The sequence below is a fragment of the Solenopsis invicta genome, chromosome 1 (assembly GCF_016802725.1).
Source record: "Solenopsis invicta isolate M01_SB chromosome 1, UNIL_Sinv_3.0, whole genome shotgun sequence".
Taxonomy (NCBI): domain Eukaryota; kingdom Metazoa; phylum Arthropoda; class Insecta; order Hymenoptera; family Formicidae; genus Solenopsis; species Solenopsis invicta.
In genome coordinates this window covers 3,460,055-3,480,411 of record NC_052664.1, presented here as the reverse complement: position 1 = coordinate 3,480,411, position 20,357 = coordinate 3,460,055, and the positions used below count along the sequence as shown (strand labels likewise).

General features: G+C 35.8%; 1 protein-coding gene across 9 annotated transcripts in view; it reads right to left on the bottom strand.

The window, feature by feature from the left end:
• LOC105202128 (transmembrane GTPase Marf) overlaps positions 1–20,357 on the bottom strand; it is a 168,303-nt gene that overhangs the window by 105,392 nt on the left and 42,554 nt on the right. For 7 of the 9 annotated variants that reach the window (XM_039453664.1, XM_039453672.1, XM_039453656.1 and 4 more), the window contains one exon: positions 17,234–17,360. The exons of the other annotated variants lie outside the window; for them this stretch is intronic. In XM_039453664.1, the coding sequence (XP_039309598.1) occupies positions 17,234–17,360 (127 nt within the window). The remainder of the gene's footprint in view (positions 1–17,233; positions 17,361–20,357) is intronic. 9 annotated transcript variants of the gene reach the window in all.

Below are 20,357 nucleotides of genomic sequence, written 5' to 3'. Positions count from 1 at the left end.
AACCACCGAATAAGTAGAGCACAAATCTACCCTCGCGCAGCGAAGACACATCATCGTTTTAGCAAGCGAACAGCGAACATGAGACGGACTGCATCAATTCAGAACGTATAGTAAAACTGCCGCAGCTCTGAAAGAAAAACCCAGTACTGTAGTTTACGCAAGTCGAAAGAACGTTTGCGATATCTAAAATTACAGGCGACGAGACAAAATACAGATACGTTACCGTCCACCTTGACCAAACTGTACTGCTCTTCGCCTCAGACATTTTAGACGCGCCGCAAGTTAAAAAAAAGTACCAGTCTCTAAAGCAAAGAATAATCGAATCATTTGCTAAAACCAATAAATCCAAATTGCAAAGATTATTACGCGGGAACGAACGAGAAACCCTCAAATTTTCTGCAAAGACTGCGGAACCTGGCAAGCAAACAATGCACTGACGCAGTACTTAGAACACTGTTTCTCGAACAACTACAAAATAATGTACGTGGTATCATAGCCATTAGCAAAATAACAGACTTGTCAAAATTAGCACTCCAGGCTGATAAAATCATAGAGATGTCAAAAGCAAGCATATCGCAAATTAAATGCGCCAAAACATCATCCGTAGAAAAAACCACAACACCTAGCGAACTCAAGGTTATACAATGCAAGGTCACAATTACAAAAGAATTGAATGAGCTGTGCGAAACATAACGACAAGGCAGCCTCAGAAGCAAGGGACGCGACAAACACAGGCGCAGAAACAAATCTAGATCCTAGGAGCGTAAAAAAACACCTAAAACATGCTACTATCACTAGGAATTCGGGAGTGAAGCATACAAATACTTAAAACCATGTAATTGGAAGAAGCCACTCGCAAAGAATGCTAACACGGAAAACTAGTCGTACAGTCAGATGACGGAGGCAGGCGACGCGAAGACATTCCGTCTAACCGTTACAGACAAGAAAAACGGGATGCGCTACCTTATCGACACAGAAGCAGATGTTTCAATCATACCAAAGAAAGCAGTTAAAAGTAAAGTTACATTAAATAAATATAAATTATATGCTGCTAATAATAGTATAATACTTTAATAACTATGTATGGAGCAAAACTAGATCTAGAGTCTAGTCACGTAGAGTAGATTGCACAGAAAGTTAAATCTGCACATTCGTAGTAACAGATAAAACAGACTATAATTGGTGCAAATTTCCTAGCACACGTACTGTCAAAGTCTAGAATTGGAAGAATTACAACCTTTGATCACACTAACCCTTTCGCAGATCTTCTACAAAATTTCAACAACATCACTAAACCAACAAATTTCCAGCTACCTAAACACGGCATAATATATCATATTATTACAACAGGTCCACCAATTGCAGAACCCGCACGTAGACTATCAGACAATAGGTTACACGCAACGCGTATACAAATACAACATATGCTAGACGTAGGGATCTGCAGATCCAACTTTAATCCCTGGGCTAATCCACTGCATCTAGTGCCAAGAAAAAGAGACAACTGGAGAATATGTGGTAATTAAAAGCAATTAAATAAAATCATAATATCGGATAGGTACCTAATCCCACATTTACACAATTTCGTACACAACTTAGAAGGATGTGCTACTTTCACGACGATGGCTTATATCTGACGAGGGCATATCATCAGATACTTGTCACCAAGGAAAACCGCCCAAAAACGGCGATATTTAGAAGCGTAAGTGTACAAACGTCGGAAAGATTTTAGAAATACTGTAAGAGTCCCGCACAACAGGCGGCTATTGGGGCTGGGGCGACGAGACAATAGATGCTTGGTTAGACTTAGCCGATGAAGACAATGGTTCCAGATTCTCGCAACAGAGTCTATATACGACTAGAAATCTATTGATCACTCGCGGCCAACACTCGAGTAAATTCAAGCAGAATTGAACGTAGACTTAGGCCAAAAAGAAATCCAATTTTGGAGTGCTCCGCTCTCTGTGTTAGCTCCTTTTATATTACAAAGAGTAGGTAAATCGAACACTTTTTATCCCCCATCAGTTCGGCCAAGTCCAATTAGAATCTTTTTAATCTAATTAATCGCATTATGATTGGTCAAAAAGTGTCGGTGTCAAGGGATAGGAGTAAGATATTTAGGTCACGACTTCCATATATAGTTTTGATGGCAAGACTAATTCCCGGATAGAATATGTCAATTGCCAAATTTATGATTTTACGAGTAAGAAGTGTTTAGTTCAATATGACAGTCTGCGTGACTACCTCGTCGCATTGAAGCCTGACTACTCTCGGTAGCCAGTGCAAAATCTTCGCATCGGGCCGTTTCGAATTTCGAGACCCCGTGCCGGCAACGCGTCGATTTCCAAATTCGCGATCGTATGCAAATAAGAAGTATTTACTTTAGCATGGCATCTGATATGACAGCTTCTCATATCACTTTTTCACTGCGCTTGCTGAACGGTAGGCTTTCAGTGCCAATTTCAATGCAAAAACCTACGCGGTTTTTGCATCAAACGTCAAGCCATCCCGGGACAGTTTCTACCGGCAGTACGAGTAAAGGAAAAGAATCGTGAATCTCAGATATAACAAAATGTTTCTTAAAAGTTATAAACTTTTACAAAAGGTTTATTCCTAGCGATGCTTGTACACAGGCTCTGCTGCACGAGTATCTGACCAATGCAAAAAAAAAGATAAACGTCCTGTAATCTGAAACAAACGCGCAAAAAAGCATTCTTAAAATGCAAACAATTGATCGACGCAACTTTAGTAGCTCATTCTAGAAAACATGCACTTTTAGCGATCGAGTCAGACGCCCCGGACACAGCGATGAGCGCTGTTTTGAAACAATGTCACGATGGATGCTGGGAATCTCTCCGATTCTTTTCAAAAAAGTTCAGTCCGACACAAAAGAATTACAGTACCTATAATCGTGAGTTACAAGCTATATACAGTAGTCTCAAATTCTTCAAATCCATGGTAGAAGGTTGTAAACTCATAATAAAAACTGATCACAAACCTATGCCTTCTTAGAGAAATCTGCAAAAGCATCACCAAGACAGTTTAGACAACTCGAGCTAATTGGCCTATTGAGTACAGAGATCACCTACGTCAGGTAAAAACAATATGATCGCCAGTGAACAGCTCACAAACGAGAAACTCAGAGAGTTATTACAAAACGGAATCAATCACACCAACTAAAAAAGCTTCGAGTAGATAACTCTGATATCGTCGTTTATTGCGACGTTTCCTTGAAGGAAATTCGTCCTCACGTACCCAAGAGCCTACGACAAAGAATATTCAATGTCACTCACAGATTAATTAACACATCCGAGTGGACAAGTCACTCGCAAAATGATCAACCAACGATTTGTTTGCCCAATAATAAACAAAAATATTACCGAATGGATAAGAATGGATAAAATTGTTTACAGTGCCAGAAAAACAAAATACAAGCGACTCGTACCAGAACAATTTCCAGTGCCTAATATAAGATTTGATCACGTATATTTAGATATAGTCGAATCTCTATCCGTTATACAAAGAGACCGCTATTGTGTAATGATGATCGATAGGTTCATAAGATGGCCCAAAGCAGCTCCTGTCCAAGACATCTCTGGACAAGTGGTAACCAAAGCATTTGTAAAAACATGGGTTGCACGTTTCGGTGCGCCCAAAATCATTCCTACAGATCAAAGCACGCAGTTTGAGTCATAATTATTCAAATCGCTAACTAATCTCTTTGGATATAAACGGACAAGGACTACAGCACCCGGCTGCAAATAGAATCATAGAATGTTGGCACCGTTCTTTAAACTGCAATTCGTTGTCAAAAATCAAAAAACTGGTTGCAAGCATTACCAATAGTTCTACTAAAATTACGTACCAACATCAAAAAAGACATAAAAGCGACAGCAGCAGAATTAGTTTACGGTACTACTTTACGACCACCAGCTAAATATTTCTTCGATGGAGATGTCACGCCAGAACCTCGAGCATTTTTATTGCATTTTCAAGAATACATGCGGAACGTCAGCACCTACACCACATCATAACAAAAGGAAAACAATCACCCATAGAACTTTATTCACCTGTACCTACGTATTCGTGAGGGTGAACAAAGTGAAAAGCCTGCTCGAGCCACCTTACGAGTGACCATATCCGATAAACGAGAGAATCATTGATCGCATATTTTAAGTTTTAATTAAAGGGGAAGTTACAAACATTTCGGTGGACCAACTTAAACCGGCGTTACACAAGCAAAACATGCTGACAACCCAAGCGTATACCCAGGCAAACGCGTCAGGTTCGTGACACAATAAGAACTATGTCACTTGAGGAGGAGTATGTGGCGACTTCCCATTACACTAACAGCTAACTAAACAAGTTTCACTGGACAAGCAAAACGACCAATCAAAAGCTGCACGTATTACGGCGGAGTTCGCACGCAAAAATCTTAGTGTTGCAAGGAAGAGAACGCTGCTCGGACTCGCTTCGTTATAGCTCGCAAAAGAGAAATGACTAACCACTATACCACTGATTAAGTCAAAGAATAAAACCAATATGTTATATAATAAAACAGTTATTTTGCTTAATTGTATGTTATAGAAGGTATAGTGGGAGGTACTTTCCTCCCTACATGTTTTCGACTTCAGCGCCATCTAATGCAAAACCTCTTAACTACATGTTACACAATTACTACCTTTTTGCTCTTCAAACTAATTCCGCACGTCAATTTACACATAAAATTTTCACTATTTCTCTTATACTAAAGCTTCTAAGCTTATTCTAAAAACACAATATTATTCTTTGTTATAATTCCAAATTTACGCCATGCTTATTTTTTATGTACAAAGTCTCAAATTTTTATGCACAATCAATTTTGGATAACAAAACTATGCTTTTTTTTCATTTTTTATATCAAATTATAGATTACTAATTTTTGTTGTCTATACTTCAATTCTTTAAAAAGATTTTTCAATCCGCGTCTTCAATAAAAAGAACAGCTAATCCAAAAATATTCGTATATACAGATGACCGTGTCAATTTAAGTCTAATCATACTTGTTATATAATTTAAGTATAAAAAAAAGAGGGTATTATAGCTGCTGTAGACATTGTAATTATCACTATTATCTCCGTTATTAGATGACGAATTCTAACGATTGTTCATGGAATTATTCGTTTAGCCAGCTGTTTTTTAATGGCATTAATATGCTAATACACAACAGTCGACAATTATTATAAGGCATTGTTACTTTTGAGCATTTCAAAACCTTCGACAAAGTATACTTTAACATTTAATTACACATACCTCTTTATTCTTTTTAATCTTAAAAGCGTATTATCACATAAATACATATACTAGAGTGCTTTTTTATATTTTTGTTTTTTATTTAGCTATATTTCGCATATTTCGAGTTATGCAAAATTATTCAATAGCGTAAGATTTTCGATATGCAGCTACCTAAGCGGCCTCGTAATATAGCTGCTATCAAGTTTTTCATATCAAAATATTTCATCAATAAGTCGATTGAAAACTGCATCAAGATTTCATTTTATCTTTATCGCATACCGACTGTTAAACAAGGATGCACTCGAGTTCAGAGATAGCGGCGCACACCGTCTTTAATCTAACCTATGATATAACCCGTCTACCTGTTCGTGCCTATTTATCATTTCATGCGAGATCTTGTTCGTCCGCCTGTTCGTACTATGTTGATCCGCTTATTTTTATTCGTACTTGTGGCTGTCTATTTATTCGTGCTCTGCCCCGTATATTTTACAATTATTGACAAAGTTATTCAATAAAATAAAAATGGGTGCCATATTACCCTCTTCTCCTATAGGATGTACCAGTAGAATCCGGACAAATCCATTGTGAGTTTTCAGAATCATTTATTTTAATAAAAAATAACAATCGTATGAAAAATATTTTTATATTTGGATTAGGGCATTACTAAAAAAATAATTTAATTCTATATAGCCTCCCTCTACTTCGATGACCGCTACAATTTTGAGCCGGAAGCGTGCGCATGCCTTTGTCAAAAACTCCTTCACCATACTCGCGAACGATGCCTCAATAACAACTTTCAGCGACACAACATTAAGATGTCGAGTCTTGTTGAAATGTCACGCATCACACAAAATAATCCAGCGGATAAAGTCTGAGCTGTTAACAAGCCAAAATTCTTTACTCCAGCACATGCTCATGTTTATGAAGAGCCGATTCTGCACTAAGTGGCCATCTAAAAACCTTCTTTGGACCCTTCGAAAGCCGTATGGCAATAAGTAATGTCGTAAATCATCAATTTCGGGTAATCAAAAAACTTTATTATTTCGATTACAGTACGTCCCGCGCAAAGATTTTCAACAAGCACAGCTCTCCGGTTATGTTCTGGACACTGCTTAACCAGCTCGACCATGACAAAGTTATGTTTTTGTTCCCAATGGATGAGGCTTACTTGAATGCTATCTAGTTGCCGGTTCACAAGTTATTATACGGCAAAAATTTTAATTTAAAAATTGTCCGGATTCTACTAGTACACCCTGTATATATTAGGTCAAGTCATAAATAACTTCCGGCGCAGCTAGGTAGAATGTCTATGTTCGTATCTAACCATTACAAGTCACCGAAACAATCAAGTTTTTGCTTTCACTAAATAAATAAAGGTTTAGTTAGTCTTCTGACAACTATTTTGTGTGGTGCATGTTTCATTAAACTATTGTTCTTAATCTTTAAAATGGAGAGTGAAAAAGTGCATATTCGTTACGTGCTTTGGGAATTTAAACAAGGCAATAGTACTAAGGCAAAAACTGAAAAATATGAGGAGTAATTGGTAAAAGTTTAATAAGCGATCGAGCAGTTAGAGGTTTGTTTGCCAAATTCTGTTCTGGAGATATGACTTTAAAGGACAAACCTTGGGCTAGACGTCCTTTCGACCTTTTCGATAACTTTTAAAAACAATATTGGAACAAAATCAACAAGAGATATAGCAGGAAAGTTGAATACATCACAATTAACTGTTTGCCGCCACCTGGAGAAATTAGGGAAAGTCAGCAAGTTAAGAGTATGGGTAAAAAATGGAAGTTATTTGTGACCCGACCTAATAATTGGCATTAAGATCCAAATTTTCTAGAATTGTTAAAATGTTGCTGCTCAATTCTATATGTGATAAACATTTTAACAGATACAAAAAATAGTAATAAATCTTTTTGTAACGTTAAAAAAATCTATCTATATCAAGAAAGCATTTTTCTGAGTAAAAATAATTATGATGTTTAACATTAGAAAAAATCCCTAAAGGATTCATTTTTATGATACATTTAATAATTTATAACTGAAATTTCCATTATTTTTGATTCCTTGGGCCTTATATTCACAAGCGTATTGGTACAATGTCAAAGTTTCAAAAAAACTTTTTGTTTATTTAAAAGTAGTTTACATAAAAGATTTATTTTTATATGTAATTATATGTAATAAAGATTTTATTTTCACTTAATTATTTTAAAAGAATCGTAATTTCTATTGTGTGGAGTAGTTCGATCGAATTAGGAATAAAAATTAATTCGAGCGAAAGAGAGGTAAGTCAAGTACATGACGCGGTGTTAATTAAATTAAAATAATAAAAAATTTATTGTTAAAAAAAAGACTGAGTTAAGAGTACAAAAGAGAAACGCGAGTGTTCAAGTAGATAATAAGTGGACGGACAAGATAAGAAAGCAAATTCTAGCCGCTTACAGTTACAAGTTACGAATAAAGTTGATTCGGCCGAGTTTAAGTATAAAGTAATTAGGCGCGCAGCCGTGTAACAGAAGCAGCGCTAACTCTCAAGAGCAACGTATAATGCCATGTGGTTGATACGTGCAAGCAATTATAATTTATTATATTCATTTATTAAATTTTTACTGGTTTTAAAGTGTACTACATAGGAGAGAGATTTTGAAAATATTTACACATATTTGATGAAAGTTGATTAGTTGTTTTTGCTATTAGTAACATTCCATTTTTATTAAGGTTAGGTTAGATCTACATTTAATTAAAAATCAGGTTTAAATTTTATAATTTAATTTCTATTGTTTTTAATTTGTTTAAAAGCTTTCTTGAAACATTTTAAATTTATTTAGGTTCCTTTAAAGTTATTTTCTTACTATTTAGACAAGTAAATGACTTTATTTAGTTATGTAGAGTCTAATATTTTCTTTGAGGTGTGTCAAATAAATACATCTTACTAAATAAGGGTGTTTATTCCGATGAGTCTGTATGTGTATGTCTTTATACCCTACATATTCGGTACTTTTTGGTAAATTTGTAAGATGCTGAAAAATAACGGAAGCAAGAATAATCATCCTCATACTAATGAGAAGAGTTCGGAAAAAAAGTTCGGTGGGGAAAAAAAGACAGAAAATCGTCGTTTTCTTTTAAGGATAAAAGTATTAAAAGTCAAATAAAAAACATAAAATGTAGATATTTAGAAAAACAAGAAGATAGTATTTCAGCCTTTTCTCTTTTGGAACAAGAGTGAAATAATAAGAAAAAAAATAACATAGTACAAGTATAGACTGGCGAAGGCACCCTCAGAGAATGGGTGCTCAATGAGAGTAAGCAAGGAGTAAATTTCATAACGGAAACTACTCAATCACTAAGAAAATATCCTCGTCCAAATAACTGAAGTTATTAGTTCACAGGTTAATGATAATGTAGAGAAAATTACTATGAGATAACGTACCTTATTTATTTTTACAAAAATTTAGATTAAACATTTTTTTAATATTAATGTCATTATTAACAATGCATTTCAATAATCACTGCCAATACTAAAAATGTATAGTATACATGCAATGTAAATTATTCAGTATCGATAGTAGCTATCAGAATGCAACCTATAAAGTACTGTATCAAAATATTTCTATCCAATCATGCAATAGCACATGATCAGTGCGTGATTTATTGAATAAATATAAGAATAATAGAAAATTAAAGTAACGATAAAAATAACGACTTATTATTATAAAAATGTAACATTTATCACCGTTATAGGCAGAAGAAAATAACAATCGTTATGGAAAAAAGTAACAAAAATGATAACAGCATATTATAAGTAATACGTTACTTCTCTGAATGGCATTACATGAGAAGTATCAAGCATCAAGCATGCTTAGTAAGCATATTTAATAAAGCCGTGTTTCAAAATTCATTATTAGCATTAAAAGTCTATAGTTAATATTATGTATATCAGGACGTTTTTTACTAATTTTCAGTATTATATGTTAGAAAATTTGTGCATATCAAAATATAAGATTTCTTATTATATCATGATACTTCCCTTATCAAATTGTAGAATATTTGAAAAAAAAAGAATATAAGCGTAAACATAATTAAAATTTATTGTGACTGACTCACAGAACAGATCTAAACAGAATGTCTATATTAAAAATGACGCTCACTTCTTCTTGTAGTTTACATTCGTTGCTACACAACGCTTTCTAACGCCGTCTTTGCTCGCTCAATGAGCGAGAATCGTATCGACAGATAACTTCGCAGTCTTCGCACAGCGCGTTCAAGATAATTATACAAATTAACCCTACAATTCGGCCATTCCTGCAAGGCATTCGTCCTCGAATGCTTACAATTCAGTTTTAATTACAATTTTTTAAGCGTTTAAATTTTCATATTTAACATGTTTATTTCTAACTTAATTTCTAACGTTCTTTTAATTCTCGACTTCATTTTCGCTAGTCATAACATCAACATCATAATCGTCAAGTATCCAGAGTTTCATACAATCAGCTGCCGCCGACGTTTCGCGTGGACCTTCATGACCACCGACTTTCGATACCACGTATCTATCATTACGCATAACTTTGATCACGCAATACGGACCTAAAAATTTATTTTGAAATTTAAGACCCGGACCTAACCGCGTTCTTTTAATCGCGACAAGATTTCCTTCTTTATATAATCGCGCTTCTTTTCATTTTTTATTATAACTTTTCGCATTTTCCTGTTGAATTTTCGCGATTTTCTTTTTGGTTTCTCTACAAATATTATCGCGTCCTTCTTCACACATCTTTATCCATTCGTCTTCGATCATTTCACATATTTGTAGATCCTCTTTTAATCGCATATGAAGTCCAAACATTAACTGAAATGGCGTTCGATCGGTACTTCGACTCGGTGTTGCATTTAAATATCTCTGCGCGATTGTTAGAAACTTCAACCATTCGTCTGTTTTTGGCGTAGATAATTTTGTTATAAGCGTACATTTCACTCTGTCTACCTGCCCGTTTTCTCTAGGTATCCCTATCGAAGTAAGGACATGTTGAATTTTGTCATTGCAATATTCTTTAAAGGCGCCTGAAGTAAAAGCGGTGCCGTGATCTGAAACAATTCTTCGCGGACTTCCAAACACCGTGGATTGTTTTCGTAACCAATCTATAACTTCAGCAGTGTTAGTCGATCTAGTAGCATATAGCCAAATAAACTTACTAAATGCATCTACTATTACAAAAATATGCCGATAACTTTTTTTTTGTACTGGGCATCAGGCCCAAATGATCTACATGGTACGTATCCAGCGGCCCATCTCCTTTATTAATCGCATGCAAGAACCCTTCTTGTCGACCGTACTTCTGCTCGGCTAAAATACAATTTATACAACCCTATTATTTTTTCAATTTTCGAACGCATCTCTTTAAACCAATAGTTTTTTCGTATAATTGCTTCTGTCTTACTAATACTGAAATGTCCCTGATCATGTGCTTGTCTAATTATCGTGTTTTGTAACATTTTTGGTACCATAAGTAATAAATCATCGCCTTCATTTCGATATAATAAATCATTCTTTAATATAACCATCGGCTTCATCAAATGCTGCTAATTCTGATTCGCTGTAAATCTTTATCGCTATTCTGTGCCTTCTTAAACCTAGCGATCAAACTGTCGTTACATTCAATTATAAGAAAGATTTCTGGAAGAGGATATCGGCTTAATGCATCTACATGCGTCATACTTTTCGCCGCCCTGTGTTAAATCTTATAATTATATTCTTCTAACGCAAGAGCCCACCAAGCCACACGCACGCCTAGATCTTTCTTATTCATGGTTTGACTAAATGCCTTGTAATCAGTAATAATTTTAAAAGGAACTTCCAACAAATATACCCGAAATTTTTTTCATGTCTTAATAATTGCAAATACTTCTAACTCGTAGCTAATATACTTTTCCTCCGCGGGAGTGGTCTTTCCACTCATATAATATATCGGATAAAAATTATTATCCGCATGATCCCGCTGCATCAGAATCGCACCGTAACCACACTTTGACACGTCCGTGTGTAGCTCCGTTTCGGCTCCTTGTTTATAAAGTTTTAAAACAGGTCTATTACTCAACACATACCTTAAACTTTGTAACGCTTGTACCTCGTCTTGCCCGAATTAAAATTCGGTATTATTTTTCAAAAGATTTATCAGCGGCCTAGCTATCATTAAATATTGAAAAATAAATTTCCTAAAATAACCAGTAAACCCAGGAAAACTTTGAACGTCACGTACGCTTTGCGGGATTAAAAATTTCATTACAGCGTTAGTCTTATGTTCGGAAAGCCGTACCGTTCCGCCTTCTATAATATACCCCAAATACTCAATCTTCGTTTGAATAAAACAACATTTTCGCCGGTTAAGAATCAGTCCGGCTTAACTTGCTACTTCTAATACGCGCTTTAGATCGTCAATTGCTTGCTCAATATTTTGCGAGGAAACAATTAAATCATCTAGATAAGATAAAACAATTCCTTCATTTATTAAATCCTTAAACGGCATTTATAAATTTTTGGAACACCACCGGGGAATTGCAAAGGCATTCGTATAAATTCATATTGGTCATTTAACACAATAAATAAAGTATACTTTCTACTTCAGCTGCTTTAACATAAAAGAATCCATTTTCAAGGTCAAGAGCACTGAAAGTCCCAGCACCTTGCAAACGGTTTATTTGATCCTCAATTAACGGCAGTAGATATCGATTTTTTACTATTTTATCATTCAGCTTTCTATAGTCTACACAAATTCTCTATCACTATTTTTCTTCTTAACTAACACGATCAAACTTGCATTCTCTGACATAGATGGCCTGATAATTAACCGTTATTTAACCATATTTTTAATTACCTATCCATCTCTTCCTTTTCAGGTTGAGACAGTCTACGTGGCCTTTGATAAATCAGAACGTCATCTTTTAAAATCAGGGTCATTTCAACATTAATTTCTCGTGTCTTTTTTGGTTTGTAATCTTGAACAATTGTTTCTATTTTTTGTCGGATATATTTTTCACTGATATACGAAAAGTCATTTAAACCGTTTATTTCTACTGCGTCTACCTTTAATATCTCTGGTAAATTGGAAATAATTTTACAAATTGTAATCTGTCCTATAGAATGTAATTCAATCTGATTAAAAAAATCGGTTCCGATTAAAATTGTGCTCTTCACTATACGAGGTGTGTTCAAAAAGTATCGCGAATTTTGTGTTTTTTCAAAAATTATTTATTTATTCATGAATATCTATTTTGTCCCCTTCAAAGTAATCCCCATGAGATATTATACACTTGTGCCAACGGTTTTTCCAATCTTCGAAGCACTTCAAAAAATCATTTTTTTTTATCTTGTTCAGCTCCTCCTTCGATGCCGTCTTTATCTCGTCAAGCGTAGCGTAACGTCGTCCTTTCATGGGCCTCTTCAGTTTAGGGAACAAGAAAAAGTCACAGGGGGCCAGATCTGGGGAATACGGTGGCTGCGGAATCATTAGTGTGTTGTTTTTGGCCAAAAAGTCGCGCACAAGCAACGATGTGTGAGCAGGGGCGTTATCGTGGTGCAAAAGCCAATTTTTGTTCTTCCACAAATCCGGGCGTTTCTGGCGGATTGCTTCGCGCAAATTGCGCATAACTTGCAGGTAATATTCCTTATTGACCGTTCTACCCTGTGGCAAGAACTCATGATGCACCACGCCCCTGCAATCGAAGAAAACTGTCAGCAAAACTTTCACATTCGACCGAACTTGGCGCGCTTTTTTCGGTCTTGGTTCGTGCGGCAGCTTCCATTGAGATGATTGAGCTTTGGTTTCCACGTCATAACCATAAACCCACGATTCGTCACCAGTTATGACCCTCTGGAGCAAATTTGGGTCGTCGCGGACAGAGTCCAACATCTCATTAGCAATGTTCATGCGATGCTGTTTTTGGTCGCAATTGAGCAATTTTGGTACGAATTTCGCGGCGACCCGTCTCATGCCCAAATCATTGATAAAAATCGAATGGCACGAGCCAATCGATATGTTTAGGTCCTCAGCAACTTCTCTAACGGTGATTCGACGATTGGCCAATACCATTTTCTCCACTTCATTAATTTTTTCGTCTGTTGTTGAAGTGCTCGGGCGTCCGGCACGCTCTTCGTCGTTCACATCTTCTCGGCCTTCTGAGAACATTTTGTACCACCGATAAACGTTGCTTCGGTCCAAGGTAGCTTCTCCGTATGCCACAGTCAACATTCGGAATGCATCCGCGCACTTAATTTCGTTTTTCACACAAAATTTGATACAGGTTCTTTAATCCATTTTTTTGAATAGGTAAAAATCGAAGACGATCCAAAACACGTGCAAGCAAAGCAGCTGTCAACAATTAAGTGAACATTCAAAATGGCCGAGCTTGTCAGCATAAGTGAGAGACATGAGTACCAACATAACGCCACAAAAAGATCGAAATTCGAATATACGTAACCCGCGAAAATTCAAAATTCGCGATACTTTTTGAACACACCTCGTATGATTATCCACGACGTGAAATAAGATTTCATATGTTTCATCATCAATAATAACATTTACATGTTACAAACGATCCGTGTGTTCGATCATTCGGCGCTCCTAAACCGGTAAAAACTATTTTATTTTGTAACTCCGGACAATTATTAATTTTTCATAGCATTCACGATTCATTATACTTATGTCACTTCCCGTATCTATTATACTAGTGAATTCCCGCTTCGCAATTTTTATTTGCTTTGATTGTTTCTGACGCGGATTATCGGTAATTACATGCGCGACTTTTTTCTGCGTATCAAACGTTTCTTTACATAATTTCGCAATATGAAAGAACTCATTACATTAAAAACATTTTACACCTTTGTCTTTTGATGGACATCTTTGCTTACGTGATCTTTACTACCATGATTAAAGCATCTCTTCGTTTCCGTGGATGTCGTGATGTTCATGTCGTCTCAAATCGTTTTTTTCTTTTTATTCTCTTCTGTCTTTTACTGCCTCGTTTTTGACTCTCCTTCTTTTCGTATGGCCTCGTACAAAATGAACCTTTCCTTCAGCTCTCGTATCATCTTCGCTCCATGTAACACCGTTTTGTTGACGGGTTCGTCTTGAATGCCCTCGATGATGTACTGGATCACCGACTTTGTATCAACGTCTGCTTGCGCCGCGATTTCGAGCATCTTGTAAATATACGCTTGATACAATTCATCTGATTTTTTCTTTCGTCGCATCAATTCCTGATGCACTACGTGGCTGTCAACAGCGTCCATGAATTACTCCGTTAATGCTCTCCGTAACTTTTTCCATGTCTTTGTACATTTTTCATAGTTCACAAATAATTTTGCCGAACCACGAAAAAGTCGCGTACGCCACCTTCTGTATATCAGACCATTCACATAATACCGCCATTTCCTCAAAGTCTTTAAGCCACCTCTTTACGTCGACCTTTTCGTCTCCACTGAAAGTTTCCATCAACTCTTCTACGTCTTTGAATGTTAACAAATAGATTCTTCTGGATCTTCTCGCACCATTATGTCTTTGATCAGTCACCAGTACGTCTTCTTCGTCGCTTGAATTCAAACTGCTTTCACTCACATCATCTTGCTGCCGCACGCTTTCCTCTTCATCTTTGTCTATATGTTGTCGTCCACCATGTTCGCGTTCCACGCTCATAATTGCCGCCAATTTTAGAACAAACTCGTTTTTGGGCCCCGTCGTCTTCAATCGTCGTTTTTTAATTCGTCCTTTAATTTTACTACTGTCATCTCCGTTGACTTAGCACTTAGCGTCGTCTAACACACTAAAGCCTGGTGTCAACATCATCAGAATAATACGTCTTAAATCACGTCTTTGTCTTGTAATATCTAGTGCGAGTCGCCTTCGCCGTCTGTGTACGTCTTTACTTCTTCTTCACTGATACACTTTCACTGCACTGATGACTCACTCACAATTAAACTCGTAATTTCGCTTATATCTCTTATATTTCTTGTGTAATTCGGCTGAACGAGCCCCCAAAAATATGTAGAATATTTGAAAGAAAAAAATACAAGCGTAAATGTAATTAAAATTTATTGTGACTGACTCGCAGAACAGATCTAAACAGAATGTTTATATTAAAAATAATGCTCACTTCTTCTTCTTGTAGTTTACATTCGTTGCTACACGACGCTTTCTAACGCCGTCTTCGCTCGCTCAAAGAGCGAGAATCATATCGACGGATAACTTCGCATAGCGCGTTCCATATAATTATACAAATTAACCCTACAATATTAGTATCAAGAAGCAAGAATCCGCAAATTTAGATTTAGACATAAGCTTCCTATTCTCGAGTTTTAAAGCATAAAATATTTTGTAAATTATTAATTTAACAATAACTATTTTAATACTTTTATATGCATAACAAAAGAATTATGCAATTGTATTTTTTAAAAAATCAAACAATTTTATTTAAAAATGGCAATAATCATCACATAATCTTAAAAAATTAATTTTTTAAAAATTTTGATTTATTTATCTCCCTTTAAGCCACACAATTTTTATCTGAAAAATTTTTTCATATTTTTCAAAACATTTGCCTGTAGCAATTAAAATGGGACACTGTACAAAATATTATAAGTATGTATAAATTATTCTTTATACGAAATTGTATTTCAAGAATCTAATTAATTTATATACTAATGTTTTCATAAAAAAAAATATATATATATATTTACAGTTTTAATACTGCATAATAAATATTTCATAAAAAGATTAATATGTAACAAACCGCCTTCCGATCCTCCCCTCCCGAACCATCCACCGTCCAAGCCGTCCGGTCAAACATCCGTCGGACGGCAAAGAAAATCGGCGCCACGCGCCAAATAAATCTATCAGACATCTCTAGCAAGCAAGCGTTCGAACGCATTCGCGCTTTGAATCTCTCCAAACGCACGCACGTGATCCGTCCTAAGATACTCGAGATCGAGTGGCGGGAATGTGCAGAAAGCAAGCCTCCGCTTGCTCTCCGCACATCCCCTCCTCTCGGCTCTCGAGTATATAAAGGTTGAGATCGCTACGAGAAATTGCCTTTTTTCCGCTTCTGACCGGCTTGCCGTAAAGATCTTCAGGTCGAGAAAGAAACCGAGCGCCTCGGTCTCCGTCAAGCCACTTGACTCTCGACGCTCCCGAACCGATCCGATACATCCCGTTCCGACATCCTCGCCGCTACAACGGGCTCAAGATAGCTTGGGCCCTGTCAAGCCACTTGACGTCAAGCAATCCTTATTGCATTCCAAATCCGGCACTACCACGCGTAAGGGGGTACGGAGTTCTGTGCCTCCACCAAGCGCACTTAGCGTGGGGTAGTGCCACTCGGCGATACACCTGCGGTATTAACCGCCTCGCGGCGGGTCGCGCGCAATCAAACACCAAAAAAAGACACGGATCCGTGTACGCGCCGCGCCACGAAGCTATTATACAGCCACAACAAGGCCGCCGTCTCGAGAATCCGTGACGACACAATTCCAAGAAAAGGTTTTTCGAGGCTTTTCCGCGAAACGCGTCTCGCGACATTGTAAATAGCCGATTTTGTATTTTCATTTCCGTTCGCGAATATAAATTGTCACGTTCGTTTGTATTTTATATTATCTCTTCTTGTTTGTTATAGTATTACAATCTTTTATTTCGCTTCAACCGCGTTATTATTTTCTGTTTAGTTTCTTGTCTATTACCGCTGTATGATCTTGAATTTTTTATCTTGTTATACTTTTATTTTTTATTTAATAAACACCCATAGTTAGTACTCGCAAAAGCTAGTCTGATTCCTTCTGTAACCCTTCGCGCCCTTGTTCCCGTCCGACCATCGTCCGAAATAGGATCGTTACAAATAATATAATCATATTTATTCTTATTAATAAATAATTATAATTACAATAGAAGAAACACCATTTAATATAATTACTCACCTGCCGAAGAAAGCTACTTTCATGTGATCTCTTTTAAGAACATCTTTTATCGCTCGTATTTTATCTATGTAAGCTTTAACTTTTACTTCTTCATCTATTGTAACAATATCCCGTTCATTTTGTAATGCTATTATAAAGTTAGATACTATTAAATTTACAGTCCAATTAGATAAATTAATATATTACAATATTTTATATACAAAATGTTCCAAACCAAAAGCATTATCTCTCGTGAGGAGGTAGAAGGGATCAAGATAAACCAAACCGTCTTGTACTATTTTGTGATACATATTCGCAATAATTTTCAAGATATTAAATATTAAAGACGAATAAATAAGGTCGCGCGCAGAAAAAGCGCTCGGCAATGAGTGGGCGCGGCGAGAAAGAATAGCATGCCGGACTGCTAATGTTGACGCGCTGGGCCGTTCTATAGCTCAGGCAAGCGACCGCTTTCTCTCCGCATGCTCTTGTTCATTCAATTTTCATATTTAATAATTCAAAAATTATTGCGAACATTGCAAAATAATATCAGACATTTTGGTTATCTCGATCTTTTTTTATCTCTTCACGAAAGATAATGTGTTTGATTTGAGACACCCAATACTCTATTCACTGAGAGAAACCAAATCAATTTGAGTGTATAGACAGCACATGGAAAAAAAAGAAGAGCACTAACTAATATCGTATACGTAAATACAACATGTTAGGGTACGGGCTTTGTAGCTTTCTGTATGCTTACAAGAAAAAACTGTAAAATGTTAAATAAGATAAGTTATAGCTCATTCAAAAGGGGTATCAAGTATACTAAAAGTGCAAAAGGGTTAGCGTGAATAGGCCTTAGTTTCTAAGAAAATTGCAGTTAAAGTTTAGCATTAGGACGTTTGTACGTTAAGGGGGCATATACACCCAGGAAAGTAAAAAAAAATCAATTTTTTGATTATTACATATTTATAATGTTTAATATTTCGAGAATGTCTGGTGAAAATTTCAAATCAAAATTCCGACAAATAATGAAGTTATAGCCCTGACAGCACATTAGCGCGCCGCTGAGATATCGTGGTTGGATTACAGCTCGTCCCTTCGGTTTCGTGTCTAATATCTCAGTAAAGACGCATTATTAGAGTGCTGTGTTGGTGGCTATACTCAGAATAGCAATAAAAGTTTTAACAATATAATTTGGAAAATAGCCTCAAAAACAATCCACAGCGGTGCTTTACAATAGAAATTGCTGCAGACATAGCTGCTTGCATATTCAACGATGATATAACTTCAATATTACAAATAATGAGCATTATGGGTACTTCTCTCTCGAATATACACCAATGTGCTACGCGTAAAGATGATCGCCGCATAGCGCAAGCCGAAGTACGCGCACAGGAACAGACGAAAGAAGCGCGAATACGTCGCCGACAACAAAATTTAGACGATATGTGCATCGCATCTACTGCAAAGGACTTGTACTATAGCTCTGGAATTGATAACTCTGTGTAAGTTAAAAAAATTCCATGTTTTCTTAACAAAAACATGGGTTAAATATTCAAACGCGTTTTTCTCGAAACGACATTTTTCAAACTGGTACCAGAAATATCTCGACAACTGATTTGCTTGAAATTTATACTGGCTATTCTACATATGATTATTTATCGTGTATCGAAAAGGTTTTTTTTTAAACCTCTTAGTTTTTTGAGGGAGCAAAAAAACAAACAAATTTTATCTTGAAAATCGCAACTTTAAATTTCATTTCAATGCCCGCCATTTTGTCAAAAATTGATATTTTTAAAATCGGGCCCGATACGCCAAAGATGTTATATATTTTAAAATTCCATAAACATTTTTTGTTTCAGTTAATTTTTGATGAAAATACACCTGGTACCGTTTTGGGCAATTTTTTCAGGGCTACCTCTTCACGATACCATATCTCTGTCATTTTGCGCAATTTCTTAATAAAAAAAATCATAAAGTTTCTTCAAAATATATATTTTTAACTAAAAAAAATCCAATTCGGCAACTCCAACAGTTTCAAAAAAAAAAAGAAAGCCTTTTTTTGGCCTCTTGGGTGTATATGACCCATGAAGGAAGATTAAGGAGAGGGAACTGCAGAGATTGAAAGTGGTCACAAAAAATGTTCCGCGTTCTATCGTGTTTGTCTAATGGAAGAACTAGGCCCATAGCGTCGCCATTTTGGGCTGATTTTATCCTTGTTGTTTACCAAGTGTTAGACAAAGATAAAATTGCTGGCATTCGTGTCCTGGAGTGGTTTTGACAGTTTTTGGTTAAAAGGTTAGAAATACACGTTACAGTTTAAGTAAAAAGTTTTTTAATGTACTGTAATAAATAAAAATAATGATATAAATGTTTTAAATATAACACGTAATATGTCGAGAGCTATGCTAAAGTAATATATAAGTAAAAATAAAATAAAAATAAATAAGAATTCTATAAACAATATATAATTGCAGTGTAATTCTGTATTCTTATAAATTTTATACAATTATTACAAATAAAATGTACTTACCTATACTATTTTTAAAATTATCAAAATTATAGAAGTTTTTTTTATACTTCTATACTTGTATATCAATTGATATAGGAATACAGTATTACATTATGCAATTATATACTGTTTATAGAATTCTTATTTATTTTCATTTTATTTTTATTTATATATTACTTTAGTATAGCTATCGACACACTACGTGTTACATTTAAAACATTTATATCATTATTTTTATTTATTACATTACATTAAAAAATTTTCCACTTACACTGTAACGTATATTTCTAACCTTTTAACCAAAAACTATCAAAACCACTCCAGGACCCAAATGCCAGCAATTTTATCTTTGTCTAACACTTGGTAAACAAGATAAAATCATGCAGTCCAAGATGGCGATGCTATGGGCTTAGTTCTTCCATTGGACAAACACGGCAGAACACGGAACATTTTTCGTGACCAACTTTTTTCTCTCCAGCCTATGCAGTTCCCTCTCCTTAATCTTCCTTCATGATATGACCTCTTAAGTACTAGAAAGTTGAATCTAACCTGTACTCAAGAAAGCGTCGTGGATGAGAAAGCTATGTGCTAGTGTTATATTTTTCCCTCTGCGACGGACCGAATTCAAAT